Here is a 19711-nt window from a genome sequence, read left to right on the forward strand (position 1 = left end):
TCTTACTGTAAAATGGAATCTTGCTAATCTGCAGGAAGGACTACATAAGGGAAGGAAAGTGCTGAGTATTTCCATGCCTTCTTATCGTCGTCTGAGGAAGGTCACATCTCTTCCTTAGTTATATATCTTTTCTACTACGTCTTACTATATTCTTATGTTATCTGTGATTTTTAATGCCTATATAGAGTGTAGAGATATCATACAAGAGAATATTAACGTGCCATATGGAGAAAAATAATGGAAAGAGGTGCTAGGAGCCTTCTGAACCGCCGACAGACAGCTGGAGTCATCATCATGGTTAACCATGGTGTCCGTAACCTCCACCTCCACCATGGCCGCCACCACCATAGCCTCCACCATGGCCACCGCCATAGCCTCCACCATGGCCGCCACCATAGCCTCCCTTGCCAGCCGGGTACCGGGCGACACCGGAGTATGACACAACCGGGAAGAATCCGGCTTTAGTGGCCCAGTACGACACCCGCTGTGTCCGACCGTCGGGAAGGTTCACCCAGTACCCGCCCTGAGCGCTGCCGTACCCGTCGCCAGACTCGCTGTGGCCGAAGTTGGTGTATTTGGCCGAGACGCCGTAGTTGTAGGAGTAGGGGGTGGGGGCCTGAGGGTGTGAGGAGGGACAGGGGGTGATTAGTTGGTGATGGACAGGTGTTCAGGGAGATCTGCGTCCTGCTGTAGCTTATTTACCGTAACCCAGTGGCACAATAAGACAATACTATGGCTCTACATCCTTTTGACAAATGTATCGTCTGTAAGTGACATGGCGAGTTTAACATAATTATTTAACTGCAGAGAGAGAGACAGACAGACAGACAGACAGACAGACAGACAGAAAGAATAAATAAAATTACTCACGCTGTATCCACCATATCCTCCACCATGTCCTCCTCCATGTCCTCCACCACCATAGCCGCCGCCACCGTGTCCTCCACCATAGCCGCCGCCACCGTGTCCACCAGGCACGGCCACACCAGCCCCCACCAGCAAGCACAGCAACAACACCTGATGGAGAATGGAAAAAGAAATTACCAATAACTCCAACAACGGCGTATACAGTAAGTCCATCCCTTCAGAAGTTGTGGTGTAAATTATAATTCCCTATGGGCAGTTTCGTGATTTATGGTCCCTTACGAAGACAACATCGAAAATTACAACTTAACCATTAAAGGAGCTGAAAAGTAGATTAAAATTAAAGCCAAAGGGCCCAGCAACGAAAATAGTAACTTATAAGATGTGATCTGTTTGTATCCCGCATTGCAGAATGTATTTAGCAAGTATACAGAAGCAATATATGTTTTCAGTCATCATCAATTGCTTCAGATATTGTCAGACACTGGGCCCTGTTTTAGCTTTGGCGATATAAATGTTAAGCCAACGACGGCAACTCTCACAATACTGATGCATATGGATTTCATATTGATGGCATGTCAAGGCAATTTTTCTGGAAGTATATTTTCTCCTTGGCGTTTAATTGTTCAAATTCGTGTTGGGGCACATTGTACTATTTCTAGAACCAGGTTATTTGAACTTATGTAGACTTCCTTGTTAGTACCGTGAGTTACAACTGTGATTGACAAAGGAAGCACCCAAATCCCTCCCCCCCTGCCCTCCACGACTACAGATTAACAATGCACGTCCCCATATCATCTCTCATTGCGAACAGACAGAAGTAAAAAGACGGGATATCTCAGCTGCATGCCCAGTGTACTTCCGATTACAGGGTGGATGTGAGCTTAAATATGAACCAAGAGAACACTGGAGGGGCGTGCCGAAACAAGTCTTTGGTTATGACTCAAGAGAGATTAGGTGACGAAACTTCTTATTAGAACTGGACTGAATGATAGTAATCGCTTTTGGAAATGCTTTGCCTTAGCCTTTTGCATCTAGTGACGCATTATTTATTTTATTCCTGCCATCCCCAGCCGCCTTTTGTTCAGCTTAAAGGGAGACATTCTGAAACAGAGGAATTAGACATTTCTTCTGTACCACCTTCACTGATAGAGGTTCTTCCCAACTTGAATTAAATCGCTCAATAGTAACTTAGTTAAAGTGAAAAACACTTTGTTGGAGGCTGACTCACAGACGAGTACATATTTTCAGCAGCTCCTGGGGGTGGAGTGACTGCTTGTGTGAGCTCCTGAGAATGGACTGACTACTGCCTCTTCCCACCCAAGTTTTATAGCTGCGAAAGGATTCTGTTTACTGTCTTTCGTCATTAATTACCGTGACTTGCTGGATTGTCTCAGCGAAGGAAACTAAGTCTATTGTAAAGCATTATGTTTAGCCAGCCATCACACGCCACGCCCCCACAACCAAGCTTACGTTCAGTTCTCAGACGGTGAGTGAACAGAACACTTTAAATAAACAACTGAAATACGTAAGATAGCTGCTTTAGTCTGATAATGCATATATAATTGCCCTCACGTGATATCCGCACCCGGCCATGACTCTGGACTCACAGCCATGACCTACGAACGCCTCCTGACGATGCATCACATTGCCTGCGGTGGCCTCTGCACTCATGGCCACAGATTCACTAACACAACCAGTTTTCTCTCGCAAATCAGATTAACGTTTGCAAGAAGGGCAAGGAGAATATGGATTATAGTCTTTTCCCGTGTCTTCCTTGCTTCCCACACAAAATAAATTCTAGTTACGAAGGGAAAATTGCCGTAGTCAGGGAATCTTTCAAGCAACGGGGAATATTATAAACCTAATAGTATGTAGGAGCATGTTTTAATATTTTATGTTATTATATTCATTCTTCTGAATTTCCTACCACCACAATATCAGTCTGCAATCATGAAAGGTCGTCTTAGCGAATAAATGTTATTTGGTGGATCTGGTTTAAGCACAGGCTTGGAGATGGGGCGTGTGCAGGGAGGATGCGCCTTTCCCCTCCCCCTCAGCCATTTTTGCCGGAACAATGATTGCTTATTTTTTTATTATGTTATCAGTAGTTCTGGTTACAATTTAATGATTTATTTATGAGGAATAAATGCTTTATATTCCACTTGCCTTTAGCATTGTACCCTTACGATTAAAGGCAATGAAAACAAAGGAACACTTATTAAATTTGATCATTAAATAGATTACATACTGTTTGATATAACCCTCCCCCTTTATTTCCCAAAAGTACTGGATCCGACCTTGCGATGGTAGGAAAAGGAAGTTTGTATGATGATAACGGTGATGAGGATGATGAGGATAAAGATGATGATGAGAAGAAAGAGGAGAAGGAGGAGGAGGAAGAATAACAAAAGGAGAAGGAGAAGAAGAAGAAGAAGAGGAGGAGGAGGAGGAGGAAGAAGAAGAAGACGAAGAAGAGGAGAAGGATATGAGAAGTATGGACCAACTGGGGAATGGAATTAAGACACACTAAATACTTCTAGCCACATACAGTATAAGAGCCCCAGTTCCGCCTTGTTAGTCTATGGAGTACGACCCAGATAATTACCAGGGACATGTGCTAAATAAAGTCGTGTAGTGGAAGGCTAAGTAAGATTGAAAAATACGTCATCGTGGTGAAAGGACAAACAGTAGAATGCCTGTTTTTTTGCGGTGTTCTAAGATTGTTTTGTTTTTGTTGGTACTTTTGTTGACTATTATCATTATTATTATTATTATTATTATTATTATTATTATTAATATTATTATTATTACTTCTACTACTACTACCACTGTACTACTACTACTACTGCTACTACTACTACTACTACTACTACTACAACTACTACTAATTTTTTTTTTTTTTTTTTTTTTGTGTCCGACTCTGAACATAGGCTTCACAGCCTGCTATCAAGGCCCAGCAGTCCTCCTACATACCATACACCTCTACATGTCACCACTACGGCGCTAACACCCACCGTCCATATTGAATACATGCTAGGGCTGTCTCATACAGGACTGGTGTATTGGTATTAGCGGGGGAATTTTTATGACATGTCGGCGGGTCTTCTGGTAGATCAGTAAAGCCTGATTTAATGAAATTCAAATCCTTATACTACTACTACTGCTGCTGCTGTTGCTATATTGACTAAATCCGAAAAAAAAATCATGTCTTAATGGCCTTCAACCAGACTACTTTTTTTGTTCAAACTTGCCATAGCCAGAGAGAGAGAGAGAGAGAGAGAGAGTTAAAATTACGGACTGGGGGACCGGAGATGGTCTTAGTGACTTTCCCCTCTCCGGTCCCCCACCCTCCCTGGCAGCGATTTTGAGCCCAAGATTGTTGACTATAACTTCTTGCCTCCTCCAGACGATTTTATTCAGCTAAGGACACAGCATTTCTACCTGGAGGGGTTATTTACAGCCTCCACCAACACCTTCACTACTAGAGCTCTCCCCTAAGCTGAATAAAATCGCATGTAGAAAATCGCTTCGAGACAGGGAGAAAATAACAAAAATTAGATCCTCACTGTGAAGTGGTCAAGGGTCGATCAATAAAATTATATATCGACTGACACTTCTGACACCACATTTTTTTTTTTTTTTGCATTTCCTTCGTTCCATTGCTCATCTAAAAAAAAAAAAATAGCTGTTTCAAAATACCCGATTATTTGTAGACCGAGATGTTTGAACTAATGTAATCATTGTAAAGTGATGGCCATTTTTTACATTAAGTTTGTTCAGCTCTGAGACATTTTTTTACATTAAGGAAAGGTGTCTTGTGTTGAAAGGGTTTATTGTGGTTGCATCTAACCCCTCCATTTCGAAATATCTATCCTGATATAAATAAAAATCGTAAAGAAAACTCAAAATATGATAAAATAAATAAATCCTGTTTTAAATGGGTTAATGAGGATGCCATATACCAGTAGAGTGCGTTTTGTGAGCGCTTGACGAGCGAGCGAGCGCCATGTTATCACAATTTCCCTCTGATATACAAAGACTATTTTTCGTCTGCTTTGCAATTGTCTACTTTTCGAAAATAGGCTGCAACTGTGCGAGGCAATTAAGAAGAGACAGTCAGTCATGCCATGGTCAGCGTCACCTCAACACGTCAACGGCCTGCAATTATTGCAACCAGTCCCAGTGACATTGACTTTTTTTTTCTGAAAATTCCGAAGTGTGTCATTCCCTTCACAGTGTTACACAACAACACTTAAAGAGGTGTCATTGTCAAAGCGCAAACCTGTCACTCACAAGCATTGCTCACCCACTAAGCTTTATATAAATATGTACTCGAATAGATAGAGGATTTACTGATTGATTAATTGATAGACAGATAGATACGGTAGATAGATAGTAGATAGCAGATAAAAGGTAAACAGATACAGTTGATAGTAGATCGATAGACAGATTAAGACATATATATATATATAGATAGATAGATAGATAGATATAGATATACTGTATATATTTATATACATATGTATGTATGTTTATATATATATATATATATATATATATATAGAGAGAGAGAGAGAGAGAGAGAGAGAGATATATGCATATATATATATATATATATATATATATATATATATATACAGTATATATAGTGTGTTGGAAATTTACTTCGAACTTGTCATGTTTGACTTTTTTTCAAACTGTATTAATCAGTCAAGGTCAAACACATACTGGACCTCCGAAACTTGATCATCGCAGTTCTGCCCTATGGTCGTTGGACTTGAATCAGGAATATACTGATGAAGCAGCCAGCAGAGGACAAGGCATCACTGGCACGAAAATGAAAGTCCAGTCTGACATAAGGTGCGCTGACCCACTTGCTGGTGAGGCGGAAGTGCTGGGATGACCATGTGTGTGTGTGGGGGGGGGGAGTCGGGTGGGAGGATGGGGTGTGCGGGGGAAGGGAGGGGGTATGGGGACGGATTAAAGAGTGTGTGAGGAAGGGAAAGATGTAGAAAGAGGGAATGTGTTGAGGGTAAGAGTGTTTGTAGGGAGGGATGGGGTGTGGAGGGAAGGAAGTGTATGTGGAGGAAGGGATGAGTGTGGAGGCAGGGTGTGGAGGGAGGGACAGGGTGTGGGAAGAAAGGTAGGGGAAGGAGAGGAGGGGTGTGGGCCGGGAGGGGATGGGGGGATGGATGCGAGAGGTGAGCAGACAATAAAGTCGCGATGTGCTGTGTCATGTCCACCTCACTGTCACCTCCCTACCACCTCACTGTCCCCTCACTCTCACCTCACTGTCACCTCACTCTCACCTCACTCTCACCTCACTGGCCGCGGGGGTACATAATCTTCCTGCTCGCGATAACAATGGTGCCGTTACGTAAGTGGAATCTCTCTGGTGCATTCAGTCAAGCAGCGAGAGTGGACATTCGAAGTGGATTATTTTTTACCGAATACTTTTCATTGCTTGCATTTGGCACGCTTCTCGTACTGTTTTTCTATTATTATTATTATTATTATTATTATTATTATTATCATTATTTTGGTTTTGTTCTTGTCTCATTTTTTTTTTTCGTTGACACTCTTGGCACTCTTATCTTTTATTTTTATTATTTATGTTTTTATTTCAGTAATTTTCATATTCTGTATTTCATTTCATTGCTGTGTCTACCCTCTGTTTTTGTCTTATTATTTGTGTGTGTGTGTGTGTGTGTGTGTGTGTGTGTGTGTGTGTGTGTGTGTGCGCGCGCGCTTGTTTTAACCTTCTCTCTCTATTCATAAGGACATCTAAATATAAGGTTACCCCTCTCTCTCTCTCTCTCTCTCTCTCTCTCTCTCACACACACACACACACACACACACACACACACACACACACACACACCATTCCACAAATAATTCCTTTCCCAAATACATTCACACAGTTTTTCAATTTATTTCGACTGATGCGATGTCTGGAAAGAAGTGACCGCAATATGAAACAATGATATGAAAGTGAAAATCAATATACCGCCATTTTGGGGCAAAGTTTGTTATAATTAAACAGTGTATATTTGGAGTGGCAGTTTATTATTGAGGCCAAATAATAATGATGATGATAAAAGTAATAATGATAATAAAGGTGATAATGATAATAATAATATGATATGATGATAATAATAATAATAATAATAATAATAATAATAGTTATCATCATCATCATCATTATCATCATCATAAAAAAAATGATAATAATAATAATAATAATAATAATAATAATAATGCAATAACTTAGTCCCAGGGGCTTTTCACCACCGATCATGGCGTGAAAGTACCCCAGACTTTTATACCTTTGTCTACGAAGCCGTTTATTTGGGGTTCTTCAGGGTGGCTATGCAGTGGGAGGTTCTGTTGGTGTATTGTACTTTATGTGCTTCTGTTTGTGCGCTCTGTTTAGCCTTGATTGATTGATTGATTAATTGATTGATTGATTGACTAACATACATACATACATACATACATACTATATGCATACATACAGACAGCACAACCAGGCAGAATAAGCTCAGTCAGTCAATACCCCTTCCAAGCAGTATAGGAGGATTCGTAACACCTCTTCCTAAGCGATTTATTTGGCATAATTCACCTCTAACCATCCCACTGTATGCTGTTTATACTATTTCAAGATCGGAATAGTTTACATCAATAACGTACGTGGAGAGACTGAGCTGTAATGTATAGAATAAGTCACCAAGGAAGAGGTGTTACGAAATTACCGGTCTCAGACTGCGATCCTACCTCTGAGTACCTCCTGTCATCATCCAAGCCACGGGAGGAACATAGCGTGGGTGAAGAGCTTGATAATACACCCACAAAAAGCGACGGGCAGTGGAGTGTGCTGGCCTGGAGAACTCGATTTCGGGTGTGTAAAATCCGTAGACTTTAATGAGCTTGCCAACACCGATCCAAGGCGTGAAAATTCCGTAGACTTATTTCACTCAGTCTACATTTTTCCCAATTTATTCTTGCTGCCTTCAGACGATTTGATTTCCAGCTCAGGAGAGACTTTAAACTGGAAGGGTTAAATATAATCCTCATTAATCATTTCCTTTACGCAAATCTTTTCCTAAATTGAATAAAATCGTCTAGAGATCGCAAGAATCAAATAGAACGCGGAGAGGAGTGGAGATGTTAATAAGCTTCCAACAGTGATCCAGGGCGTGTAAATCCCCTAGACTTTCAATGAACTTTCCACCACCGATCATGGCGTGAAAATACCGTAGACTTTTATTGGACTTTCTTTTCTGGTTGTTGTGTTGTTGTTATTGTTGTTGTTGTTGTTGTCTAAATGGGGTACGCAATGTTGTTCAATGTAGTACGAGGAGAGATTTATTTTCTATGATTATTTTTATTTGCAACACGAAAGCCATAAATGAATCCTAAATTGTTAAAATGAGATTATATGAGAAAACGTAAGAAGGACGACTGAGGAGGTGGGAGGGAAGGAGGGAGAGAAGGAAGATGGGAGGGAAGGAGGGAGAAGAATGAGAATGAAAGGGAAGGAGGGAGAGAGGAGGAGGATGGGAGAGAGAGAGGGAGGAAAAAGAGGATGAGAGAGGAGGGAGAGAGAGAGAGAGAGAGAGAGAGAGAGAGAGAGAGAGAGGATGGGAGGGAGAAAGAGAGATAGAGAATGAGGATGAGAGAGGAGTGAAAAAAAGAGGAAGGGGGAGGGAAGGAGGGCTACACCTAATCTCCCCAGCTCAGAAAATCTCCCTAAGGCTTAAAAAAAATAAAAATAAAAAGATAAATAACACAACGAGAAAAAATTAAATGACTTCCTCAAAACAAGGGGCCAGTTTTTCTTTATACCTGTTGCTACGAGACGATTTTATTCAGCTGAGGAGCAAATCGTCCGAGTGAAGGGGTTGAGGAAGGCTTGATCTCTAACCCCTTTAGTTTGAAAAGCCTCTCCCGTTCCAGAGAAAGAAGGCGGAACGGAAGGCGAGGCACAGAAAGGCACAGATTAATTTTCCCGGGAGACGAAAGAGAACGTAATGCATAGTCGCAAGGGTGGTGTTGGTGAGGGGGACGCCTTCAAGTGGTGGCACCGACAGGACTGGGTGGTGGAGCTGCCCGGCTATACAAACACCCCTCAACCTCCTTCCCTATCCCCCCCGAAAGGAAGATGGTGGACTGCAGGAGGAGGAAGTCTGTTTTAATCTGCAGTCCACCGGGTTCACGTTCAAATGAAGCTGTACCGAGACACTGAAACGTTAAATCCGATTACTTAGTTTTATAATATATTGTTGATGTTAGAGGATGATTTTATTGAACTTTAGCACAGACCTCTAGCATTGAAAGGGCTAATGAAGGCTACTGTATGATTTTAACTCCTTCATAACGAATAATCTCTCAAGCTGAATACACTTGTCTGGAGAATAGTAGTAGTAGCAGCAGCAGCAGCAGCAGCAGTAGTAATAGTAGTAGTAGTAGTAATTGCTGTAGGGAGAAGAAGAAGAGGAAGAAACAGAGACAACTTCCAACTGATGAGTGAGATGAGAGTGGAGGCTGGGGAGAGGAGAGCAGTGACAAGAAGGCAACATAAAATCGTATGCACACTAGAAAATCACCCTTCTCCCTTACCCCAAATCACCCTCCCCTTCCCCCTCCCCAAATCACCTTCCCCTCTCCCACTCTCACCCCAAATCACCCTCCCCCCCTTACCCCAGATCGCCCTCCCTCCCCCACCCTGAGTTTCCCAGCCATGGCGGGTCTGAGATACGACAACATGACTGCCAGATTGCTAACGTGGATGGGGTGTGTCTCAACAGCCGCCTGAATTATGGCAACACACCACTCATAGCCACGAATGCATACTCATCCACTTTTTCCTTTTTTCTTTTTTCTTCTTTGGGGAGGTGTTGGCGTGTATGTCGGTTATGACGTAGTTGTGGCGGTGATAGTTTTATTTTTGTGTATGTATGTAAGTGTGTGTGTGTGTGTGTGTGTGTGTGTGTGTGTGTGTGTGTGTGTGTGTGTGTGTGTGTGTGTGTGTGTGTGTGTGTGTGTGTGTGTGTGTGTGTGTGTGTGTGTGTGTGTGTGTGTGTGTGTGTGTGTGTGTGTGTCAGTCATTCTCCATCACAAAGAAAATGCAAGTGTCAGATCGAATTCTTTTCTCCAGAAGAGGAGGTCGCTGACCAATCTTGCTGCTGCTGAAGTACGCGGGAATACTACATTGCGTGAGTGTTGAAACTTTCTTCTGAGTGTAACTTACATTTGACTGCAGTCTGTAGACTTCAAGAGATTACGTTGCTATAACAGTACTATCACCTCATATGTGTTATTTGTACCAGAAATGACAATGAAAGAAAGCTGTGTAAAGTTCATACACACACACACACACACACACACACACACACACACACACAAATATAGATAGATAGATAGCGATATATATGTAGATATATATAAAACCTCTGGGAATTTGAAAGCATGAAACCGATTTTTTTTTTTTTCAAATACGAGTCACTGTTCCTGGAGTAATATATCAAACAAGGACTGCAGCTCAACCTTCCGTCTTAACTCTTACGGGACGAAAGACTATTAGCGCTGAAACTCTTCTTGTAGCCAGACTCCTGGATGGTTAATTGGACTTACACTGTCAATCAGTGTCACAATAAAAGTTGTACGAACGATGTTTTTGTATTGATTTTTTTCACCTGTAGTATGTTGAACTACTCTTTCAAGATGTCAAACAGAAGACCTGTTCATTAATAGTTTTCTTTGTTGATGAAATAATTCTGACACAGTAATTAAAGTATAAAATTGATTGTACAACAAATCAAAAAGCCAAATGTCCTAATACTAAAGTTTATTGTAAAGCTTTATGGTTACACATGTAAGGACAGCATATAAAATCACTGACTATGGTATCAGTTCAATTCTATTTGCATTTATAAATCTTCACCTACAGGTAATATCGACATCACCTGAGATGAATGGCTCAGCAGTACTTCAGGAAATGGCGTAAGATCCATTACCTGGGACTGCAGATCATGAATCATAATCATCATCATCATCATCCGGACCTCCTTTTCCACCCTAGGGCAGGGTGAGGAATATAATATCCATATAATATCCATAATGAAAGAAATGAAAGAAATTCAATCACGTTTTGCAGTAGACAATAGGAATTCACCAAGGAAGAGAAGAAATAAAAATTGGGGCGAACAACAGAAATCAGGTGGCCGGATTCAGGGGCTTTATAAAATTGCCTGGAGACAGCAATAAGAGAAGACATCACCAGATTCATAAAACTGCCTGGATATCGCAAGAACTGGAAAGATATCACTAGATCCCCGAGTTTAATGGTAGCCGCCACCTCCACCACCACCGCCACCGTAACCACCGCCTCCGCCACCACCATCACCACCGCCACCACCACCACCGTATCCACCACCGCCGCTGCCGCCGCCGCCACCGCCGCCACCGTAGCCACCACCACCGTGGCTTACACTGACGCCAGGGTGCTGTGCGGTGCCTGAGTAGGACACAGTGGCGTGGTAGCCGCTGCCGTCCGCCCAGTACGTCACCTTCTGCGTGCGACCGTCAGGCAGGTTCACCCAGTAGCTACCCTTGGTGCCGCCGTTGCCGTCGCCGGTCTCGTCCTGTCCGAAGCTGGTGTAGCCGGCAGCAACACCGTAGTCGAAGTTGTACGGGGTGGGGACCTGTGGACGAGAAGAATCCAGGATCGGGTTAGTATGTCTTCTGTACCATTTTCTTTTTTCCTTTTCTTTCTTTCTTTCCTTTTTTTTTTTTTTTTTTTGCATGTGGCATATTATTATTCACCTGTGCGTTATTTATGCACTCTATGCAGATATTTTAAACAATCAAAACAAAACAAAAATATCAAATAAGAGCATTAATATCTGTCTATGTATCTATACTAAGCAGATGCTTTCAACCCAGAAGAGGCGACCACAGGCAAATCACCTCCATGTCACTGTCCTCTGCCATCTGTCTGCCCTCTCCCCAGTTCGCACCACCCTCACTCATATCAACGTGACACACAAAAATAAATCGGTCAGACAGAGATGCAAGAAAGACTCCTATGCCAACCAGAATATGTTCCTTGGGTTAACCTTTGCTTTCTTGTATAGTGACGTTTTATTAATTCATTTATTTATTTTTTAACCCTAGCAGTTCGAAATGTCTCTTTTCAGCTTCTTACTTTCCTCTACTGACCAGTATTTCTTAGATGAAGGAGGCTTGGTATGTTTTTCTGTCCATAAATAATTCTCTTCGAAATGCAACGTAAAGGGAAAAGTGCCGGACATGCCCTAAGTGTGAAGCAGACGCAGGAGGTGAACATATGTCCTTAATGTAACCATGAAGAACACTTACATTGTACCCGTAGCCGCCGCCACCACCGCCGCCGCCGCCGCCATAGCCTCCACCACCACCACCTCCCCCGCCTCCGCCACCTCCACCATGTCCTCCACCGCCACCTCCACTGACAATGATGGCTCCTCCTCCTCCACCGCCGCCGCCGTGGCCACCAGGTAAGGCCACACCAGCGGCCACCAGTAAGCTCAGCACCAACACCTGGGGGAGGAGCTGAGAATTTAACACCCTCTGACTGTGACTTACTCTCAGCTAAATACAACCGTTTGGCGATCACTGGAATGGAACGCTAGAGTAGTCCCGATTATGAGAGGGTTGATATGAGGTCAGAGGGTTTTTTTAGTCTGTTAGATGTGAGATAATGAAAGCCATAGGAGTACTAATGCTCCAGCTAATCCTCCAGGCTTTGTTATCTATTAAGGGAGCCATGGGTTTACTAATGCTCTAGGCTTTAGTATCTGCGCCCTTTTCACCTAAACATGACCTAAAATTCCCATCACTTCATCTTGAAAAAAAAAAGAAAAAAAAAGAAAGAGTTGTTGACTTGTAACAGCAGATTAACACTAGAATATGATGCTAGTGTAGTTTACAGAGGAGTGCATGTTTGTGTAAGCTCCTGAGAAGTGAGTGAAATTGTCTGAAGCCACCAAGCTAGAACAAGAATAAAATAAAAACGTAGGGAGACAAACTTTAAATGCCGTGTTAACTAAAAGAGGAGTGCGTGCTTGTGTGAACTCCTAATGGGTGAGGGGAAAATCGTCTGGAGGGAGCAAGCTGAAAAAAAGTTGAATTAAATCGTCCAGTGATAAAAATTGCACAAAAATTAAGTGCTTGAAATGAAAGACTTTAAAATATCACATAACTTACAGGGAGTGCTTGTCTGTGTAAGAAAATTGCCTGGAAATAGAAAGCAGGATAAAATCGTTTGAGGTAGAAAGCTTATTAAAATCATCTGAAACAGCAAGAATAATGTATAAAAAAAGAAGTGTCTCCTTGAAATGAAAAGCTTAAAAATTCAGTAGACTTACAGAGATGTGCATGTCTGTGTGGGCTCCTGAGGGCGGACTGACGAAGAGAAGTGACCAGCGAGAATTTTATACCGACAGACGAGCCCTTAGTGTGGCAAGGTTCCGCGGTGACCTGGCAAACTTGGTCACTGGGGAGAAATATAACGCTGATTGTGACATGCACGGCCGTCACTGCGATGATATACGGTAAATATGTGCATAATCGTAAATCACAGGTTGGCGGTGATGTGGTCTTTTGGTCATAACTTGGCATAGCATTGTTGCCATCTGTCCGTCTTGAATCCTGAGTAGTAGCAGGAGGTTAACGCTAGATTATGGTGCTGGTTAAAAAAAAAAAAGAAAAAAAAGTGCTATGTAAAGGATGTGAAGATGTAGTATTGCTTAATTTTGCCATTGAGCTATAGCAAAAGCTCAAAACTAGAATATTCTGCTAGTCACAAAGAGGTGCTGTGGAAAAGATGTAGAGATGTAGTATTGCTTAAGTTTGCCATTGAACCATGACAAGGGATCAGCACTAGAATATTTTGCAAGTCACAAAGAAGTGTTGTAGAAACGATGTAGAAATGTAGTGTTGCTTAATTTTGCCACTAAGTTGTAATGAAAGATCAGCCCTAGAATATCCTGCTAGTCACGAAGAAGTGCTGTGGCAAGGATGTAGAGCCAAAGCATTGCCTTATGCTGCCACTGAGCTACGAAAAATAAGCTGCAAAAGGACGAAAATTCTCCACAAAGTTAAGGAGAAAAATTATAGTCGTGCTTCCTCTAACCAGCGTTCCTGCATGTGGATTGGCGTGAACGACATGATCATCTCTGATTCACCCTCTCATTGTCGGAGCAATTCTAGTGCTTGATCCAGCTAATGTCAGATGGTTTTATTGAGCTGAGAGTGAGTTACTGGAGCTTAAGAGAGATTAATACGCTGCCGCTATTAACTCTTTTGGTCGAAATAACTCAAGCAAAATATCCCAATCCGACTAAAACCAGACGATGTACTTAAGCAGAGAGTTCTAAATGCCTGAGAGTGTTGAATAGCATGAGTGTTTTTTACTTTTTTATGGAGCTTAACACATATCTTCCATTTCAGCCCATCCAGCCTACAGAAAACTTGTGCATCAGTTTTAGGCAAGATAGGTGTATTGTATGCTGTCATCTTCATACCAAATGTCCTATGTTATGTACTGTGCATTTCGGATCTGTTGTATTTTTGTTTATTTCCTAAATACACTCTACAGCTCCTTAAGTTTTTGCCTGTTTTATTGTTATTAATCTCAGTCAGAAAACTTAAAACTTTTCTACCCACTTTGTATTCATAAGAGTGAATAGCAGAATCAGTACTGACCATACCTGCTGTCTTTTTCATTCTTTTTTTTTTTTATATATAACTTTTGCCTTATAAACCTTACTCTTATTTTGTCAAACCTTCCAAGCAGTGTAGTAAAGAATTTGGATTACTAAGAATACGTCTGTGCTTTGCGCTTTCACTGCAATACGTTAAGGCGCAATCTTTTTGAACTTATAGTGTTTCATAATCCTCAAATTATGTCAGTACGATGATGTGTTAATTTTACCTGGGATACTAGTATGTAATTCTGTTCATCTTAGCAGACACCTTACATACTGACATCTTGCACAGTGAAGTATCGTACCATCGGAAAGAATAATTTTACCTGTTAATTGCGGTCCATTTTCTTCAATTGATTATAATTACCTGGTGTTAGGTGGAAAAAAAATTGCACAGTTCTAGATTCTCGTCCAAAATGTTAGTCGATTTTTTTTTTTTTTTTTTTTTTTTTGGTCCATTCGGCTGCCGTTGAATTCTTTGATAGGAATAGAATCTTTTTATTTTTTTTTTTAAACTCTCGCAGGTTTGACTTCTCTGTGCTACTCCAATTCTCTTTCCCTATGTTTCTTTTGTTTAATTCTGGGACTAAAGAGTTCTAAGATTCATCCTGTCGCGGAGGAACTTCAGAAGACACAGGTGATCCAAGTGATGACCATTTCCCATATCAAAAAGACGATGGACTACAGACGACCCAGAAGTGCAGGCAGTAAAGAGATATTCTGGACTCATGGACAAGAGGGGTCAGTAGAATATGTTGATGCGGAAGCTGGTATGCAAAAAATTCCAACCACATACACCTAAGCACACACACACACACACACACACACACACACACACACACACAGCACTCGATGGCACCATTCATTTTCCATATACTGTATACCTGTCATACATTTTATTTTATCACAGCATTATGAAACAGCTGACTATATACAGCTTACAAAATATAAAGTTAACAGAAGTTGCATACCTTAATTCCCCTTTGAAAACACAACAGCTGGCTTGTGTATTATACCTAAACCCATTGTGTGTGTGTGTGTGTGTGTGTGTGTGTGTTGAGATGGTCGGTGTAAGAAATAAGAACTAGTGTAATATATTCAGTTTTGAGTTCCCCCATGTGTTATCTCTGGGTGTATACTTTGCTACCTTGCACAATATACTACCTGGTTGCATGCGTATATTGCACAAACGCAAATAGCAAATAAGATACACATTTGCCTCGTTCCCACACTGATAACACTTAAGTACCTACCAATATCCAACATGTTATAAAAGTGGGAGGAAGGGTTAATGGGTAATAATGGTTAAGATTCCCTGGCTGGAGAATACAATAAATAGGACCTAAATTTTCAAACTGCCATTGGTCTTCCTTTTTTTTTCCAGTATGTAGAGTACGGTGCATTTCGCATACTGTACAGATGCTGAGGACATGAAGTAGATATCAGCCTTCCATTGTTCGTTATTATGTGTTTTGGTTTGTCTATTTTGTTTTTTTGAAGAACTGATATCCTTTTGGACCATTTCTGCGTCTTACAATGATGCTGCTCTCCCCTTCACGGTGGCAAACAACGAAAATATGTACCGGGAGTTATTGTGTTAAAACTAGATTCACTTTCGTTCATGTCACCAGGTCTTTGCTTGAAAGCAGAGCAGTTACCTTCCGTTTTTCCTCTCTTCATGTTTGTCTGCTCTCTCATTTCCTTGTTCAGAACACATTCGAAGTATTTCCAGAATTACTGTGCTCAGCAACTTGTAATGAAAAGAGAATAGAATTACTTTCAGGCTCTAGTAATCCTAACTGATGGACAGTATATAACTCAACATCCACGAGAGAACAAGAGCAGATGGTAAAGGCACAGAGCGTACAAGAACAGATGGTAAAAATATACAGTACAAAATCAATTGGTCGACGATTACCCTTATTTTCTCTGTCTTCTGATCCCAAATTAGAAGAAAATTGCCGAAAGACCATTATGTAGTCAGCAGGCAGTTGGTAAGGACAGTTCTTCATTACTGCAAGCCTGACATATGCTTTATTGTATACCTCTGCTTCTTGTGCTTCATTCGGTTTAACGGAGAAAACGGTTTAACGGCAAAACAAAGACAAAAAGCACTTCCCATATACGGGTGGAGAAATAAGCTCACGTTCTTTTGCGTCTGAAGGTTGTATTTAGTCATGTTTATAAGGAAATACAGATTTAGGAAAGATAAAATTTTCAATACACCTATGAGAGAAACAAGGGAGCTGAAAGGTTAGATTAAGTGCAGGCCTAGCTGAAGCCTCCACGAAGAAGTCATTGATGTCTTTCGAAGATAATTAAGACAATAATCGATCAGTTTGTGTACTGTCGTTACATGGCAATTAAAACTATGTACATCATCAGTGGTAGCCGCCGCCACCTCCACTGCCACCGCCACCGCCGCCGCCACCACCACCGTAGCCGCCACCGCCGCCGAAGCTGACACCACCGCCGCCACCGCCACCATATCCGCCGCCGCCACCACCACCCCCACCACCACCACCACCGCCGCCGCCATATCCGCCGCCACCGTGGCTTACACTGACGCCAGGGTGCTGTGCGGTGCCTGAGTAGGACACAGTGGCGTGGTAGCCGCTGCCGTCCGCCCAGTACGTCACCTTCTGCGTGCGACCGTCAGGCAGGTTCACCCAGTAGCTGCCCTTGGTGCCGCCGTTGCCGTCGCCGGTCTCGTCCTGTCCGAAGCTGGTGTGGCCGGCAGCAACACCGTAGTCGAAGTTGTACGGGGTGGGCACCTGTGGACGGGAAGAATCCAGGAACAGATTAACCAAGACTGAATGCACATGTGGCCCATTGCACTGAACGCGCTGTTTGTTAGTTCTCCCACTACCGCATTCTTTCCTTTCCGTGGCTTTCTATACCCAGCCTCACCCCACCATTATGATGGTGATAATGATGGTGATGATACTGATATACTAAAAGAAACAGCTAGGGACTGCTTATTCAGAAAATGAAAAAAAAAAAAAAAGTTTATTATACGCATGAACAGTACTTACATTGTACCCGTAGCCACCACCTCCACCGCCGCTTCCACCACCGCCGCCTCCACCATAACCACCACCGCCACCTCCACTCACGATCACAGCTCCTCCTCCTGCTCCCCCGCCATAGCCTCCACCCCCACCGCCGCCTCCGCCGCTTCCGCCGCCTCCACCATATCCTCCACCGCCGCCTCCACTGATGATGAGAGCTCCTCCTCCTCCTCCACCATAGCCGCCACCGCCACCACCACCACCACCACCCCCGCCGCCTCCACCATATCCTCCACCGCCGTCTCCACCGACTATGACCGCTCCTCCTCCACCGCCGCCAGGGAGGGCCACACCAGAGGCCACCAGCAAGCTCAGCACCAACACCTGATGGAAGAGTCAATGGTTGTATTCTGCAGACTTATCAGCAAAGAGGGAAACAAAGACCTCTTTTTTTCGGTAATTTCAGAAGAACTTGAGAAGGGTAGAACAAGCCTGCTTTTCCGTACTGTAGTTTAGATGCTGTATAATCAAATGTAAGAAGCATAGGCATTCCATTACTGATCGTGCAAATTTGAGCGCAAGCCTTTTCCCTCGTGATTTACGTTTTAAGAACACGGCATCCAGTGTTACCGTTTCTCGACACTCACACAGTATACGGCATTCAGTATTACTTCATACTCCTCTAGGGCAAAGAGGCAGTCGGTGGGAGTGAACGAGCAGGAGCAAGGACGGGCTGGCACGAGTTAAAACCGCAGTTATTTTGTGTTTCCTTCAGTTGTCTTTCAGTGCAGTGTGGTAAATGCTGTCACTGTGCTTGGTATGGAATTAGTGATGCAGTTATGAGCTTCACATTATCCAGTTAGCGTCACTATTTAAGGGAATGAAAAATGAATGAAACCTGTTCTCGCGTGAATCAATGCGGGTCTGTAAGTCTTGCCTCTTCCTGCCCATCCCCACCCGCCCGCTGCCAGAATGTCCGCTCCCTTCTTCATACGTTTTACTTCGCTCTATACTACACATTTCACAGCTAAACTAGAGTAAAAAGTTCCCCGAAGATACCGACAAAAGAAAATTATTCATAACTGTATTTAACTACTATGAAGATTTGTTTACTGTAGAAACTAGTTAAGATCCTGTGTAATTACAACCACTGATCTCACGTGGAGAGGCATTTGTAGCCAGTACGATTTTGTACAAGAAAAGTATTAGCAGTGAGCACGACTACTTTTCTATAGACTTCGCTTAAATATGATGTATATATATAGTTGTTCTTTGTATTTACCCACGCTGTTAGTAATCTCAGTAAAAAATCTTTAGCAAGTATAGTTAAATTCATTCATTAAATATTGTAATTCTCAAACTTTCTTCATGAACCACAATTGGACTAAATTAATCAAAGAATTATGAAGGTATCGGCATTTGTAAGACGATGTATTCACATTGTTTTCTAAGAAGGTCTGCGTGATTCTAAGACTTACAGACGATTGCATGTCTTGTGAGCCCCTGGGAGTGAAGTGACTGCTGCCTGATCTCCCACAGGGCTTTATATATGCAGAGAACCCCTCAGTCTGTAACCTGGTTCTAGATAATCAAAGTATCACCATGACCCGGCAAAGTATCTCACCAGTAGAAGAGAAATTCCTCGAGATATTGCTCTAGATATAGTTACGTGAGATGTGCACCATGTTACGTTATGCAGATCGTAAATATTATTGCATTAACAAAAGCATGTGCACTTGTTACTTGTCACTGCATTGATGATGAATTCGTTAACATGCTGAGGGAACTTATTCGCGTTTCACGAAATGGAAAACGTTCTTTGGTGTGACTGAGGCTGGTTTTGAAGTACAGGCCTCGGTGGATAAAATGGGTAATGTAGGATGCCCTTCTTATTTTATAGGCATCCTGTTGCTCAGTACTGCTTACATAGATAAACCCTGACATACATACATACATAAATACATACATACATAACACTGCAAGACTACAATTTAAGCATGCATTGCTCTCACTACAGACACCTCTTTCTGATTCGAACTTGGCCAGAATGAGGAAGGATTAATTATGTTATTCACTCTCCCTATC

At 42.3% G+C, this 19711-nt stretch overlaps 3 protein-coding genes across 3 annotated transcripts; all 3 read right to left on the minus strand.

Moving 5' to 3' along the window:
* Positions 1–298: 298 nt before the first annotated feature.
* LOC145392775 (uncharacterized) lies at positions 299–2538 on the minus strand. The gene is made up of 3 exons (XM_080267067.1): positions 2475–2538; positions 871–1082; positions 299–616 (listed from the first exon to the last, which is right to left on the minus strand). The coding sequence occupies exons 1-3, from the start codon at positions 2536–2538 to the stop codon at positions 299–301; spliced, it is 594 nt and encodes a 197-aa protein (XP_080123193.1).
* Positions 2539–11207: 8669 nt separating this feature from the next.
* LOC145392776 (uncharacterized) lies at positions 11208–13286 on the minus strand. Its single transcript, XM_080267068.1, has 3 exons — positions 13275–13286; positions 12288–12459; positions 11208–11575 (listed from the first exon to the last, which is right to left on the minus strand). The coding sequence occupies exons 1-3, from the start codon at positions 13284–13286 to the stop codon at positions 11208–11210; spliced, it is 552 nt and encodes a 183-aa protein (XP_080123194.1).
* Positions 13287–15920: 2634 nt separating this feature from the next.
* Positions 15921–18016, minus strand: LOC145392777 (uncharacterized; the record flags this gene model as incomplete). The annotated part of the gene is made up of 3 exons (XM_080267069.1): positions 15921–15934; positions 17131–17389; positions 17732–18016. Coding segments are annotated over 3 exons (558 nt in total), but the record flags the coding sequence as incomplete, so codon positions are not given.
* Positions 18017–19711: the final 1695 nt, after the last annotated feature.

This window comes from Coenobita brevimanus, chromosome 23 (assembly GCF_032717465.1).
Source record: "Coenobita brevimanus isolate Jiangsu-jjx chromosome 23, ASM3271746v2, whole genome shotgun sequence".
In the NCBI taxonomy this organism is placed as follows: domain Eukaryota; kingdom Metazoa; phylum Arthropoda; class Malacostraca; order Decapoda; family Coenobitidae; genus Coenobita; species Coenobita brevimanus.

What these genes read in the sequence shown, in the direction of transcription:
- LOC145392775 (XM_080267067.1), bottom strand. Translation starts at nt 2,538, where the DNA reads ATGAGTGCAGAGGCCACCGCAGGCAATGTGATGCATCGTCAGGAGGCG. An exon ending in GGCGTTCGTAGGTCATGGCT is followed by an intron (nt 1,083 to 2,474) that starts GTGAGTCCAGAG and finishes CAACTTCTGAAG; the next exon opens with GGATGGACTTACTGTATACG. An exon ending in GAGGATATGGTGGATACAGC is followed by an intron (nt 617 to 870) that starts GTGAGTAATTTT and finishes TCACACCCTCAG; the next exon opens with GCCCCCACCCCCTACTCCTA.
- LOC145392776 (XM_080267068.1), bottom strand. An exon ending in TGGTGGTGGTGGAGGCTATG is followed by an intron (nt 11,576 to 12,287) that starts GCGGCGGCGGCG and finishes ATTCTTCTCGTC; the next exon opens with CACAGGTCCCCACCCCGTAC.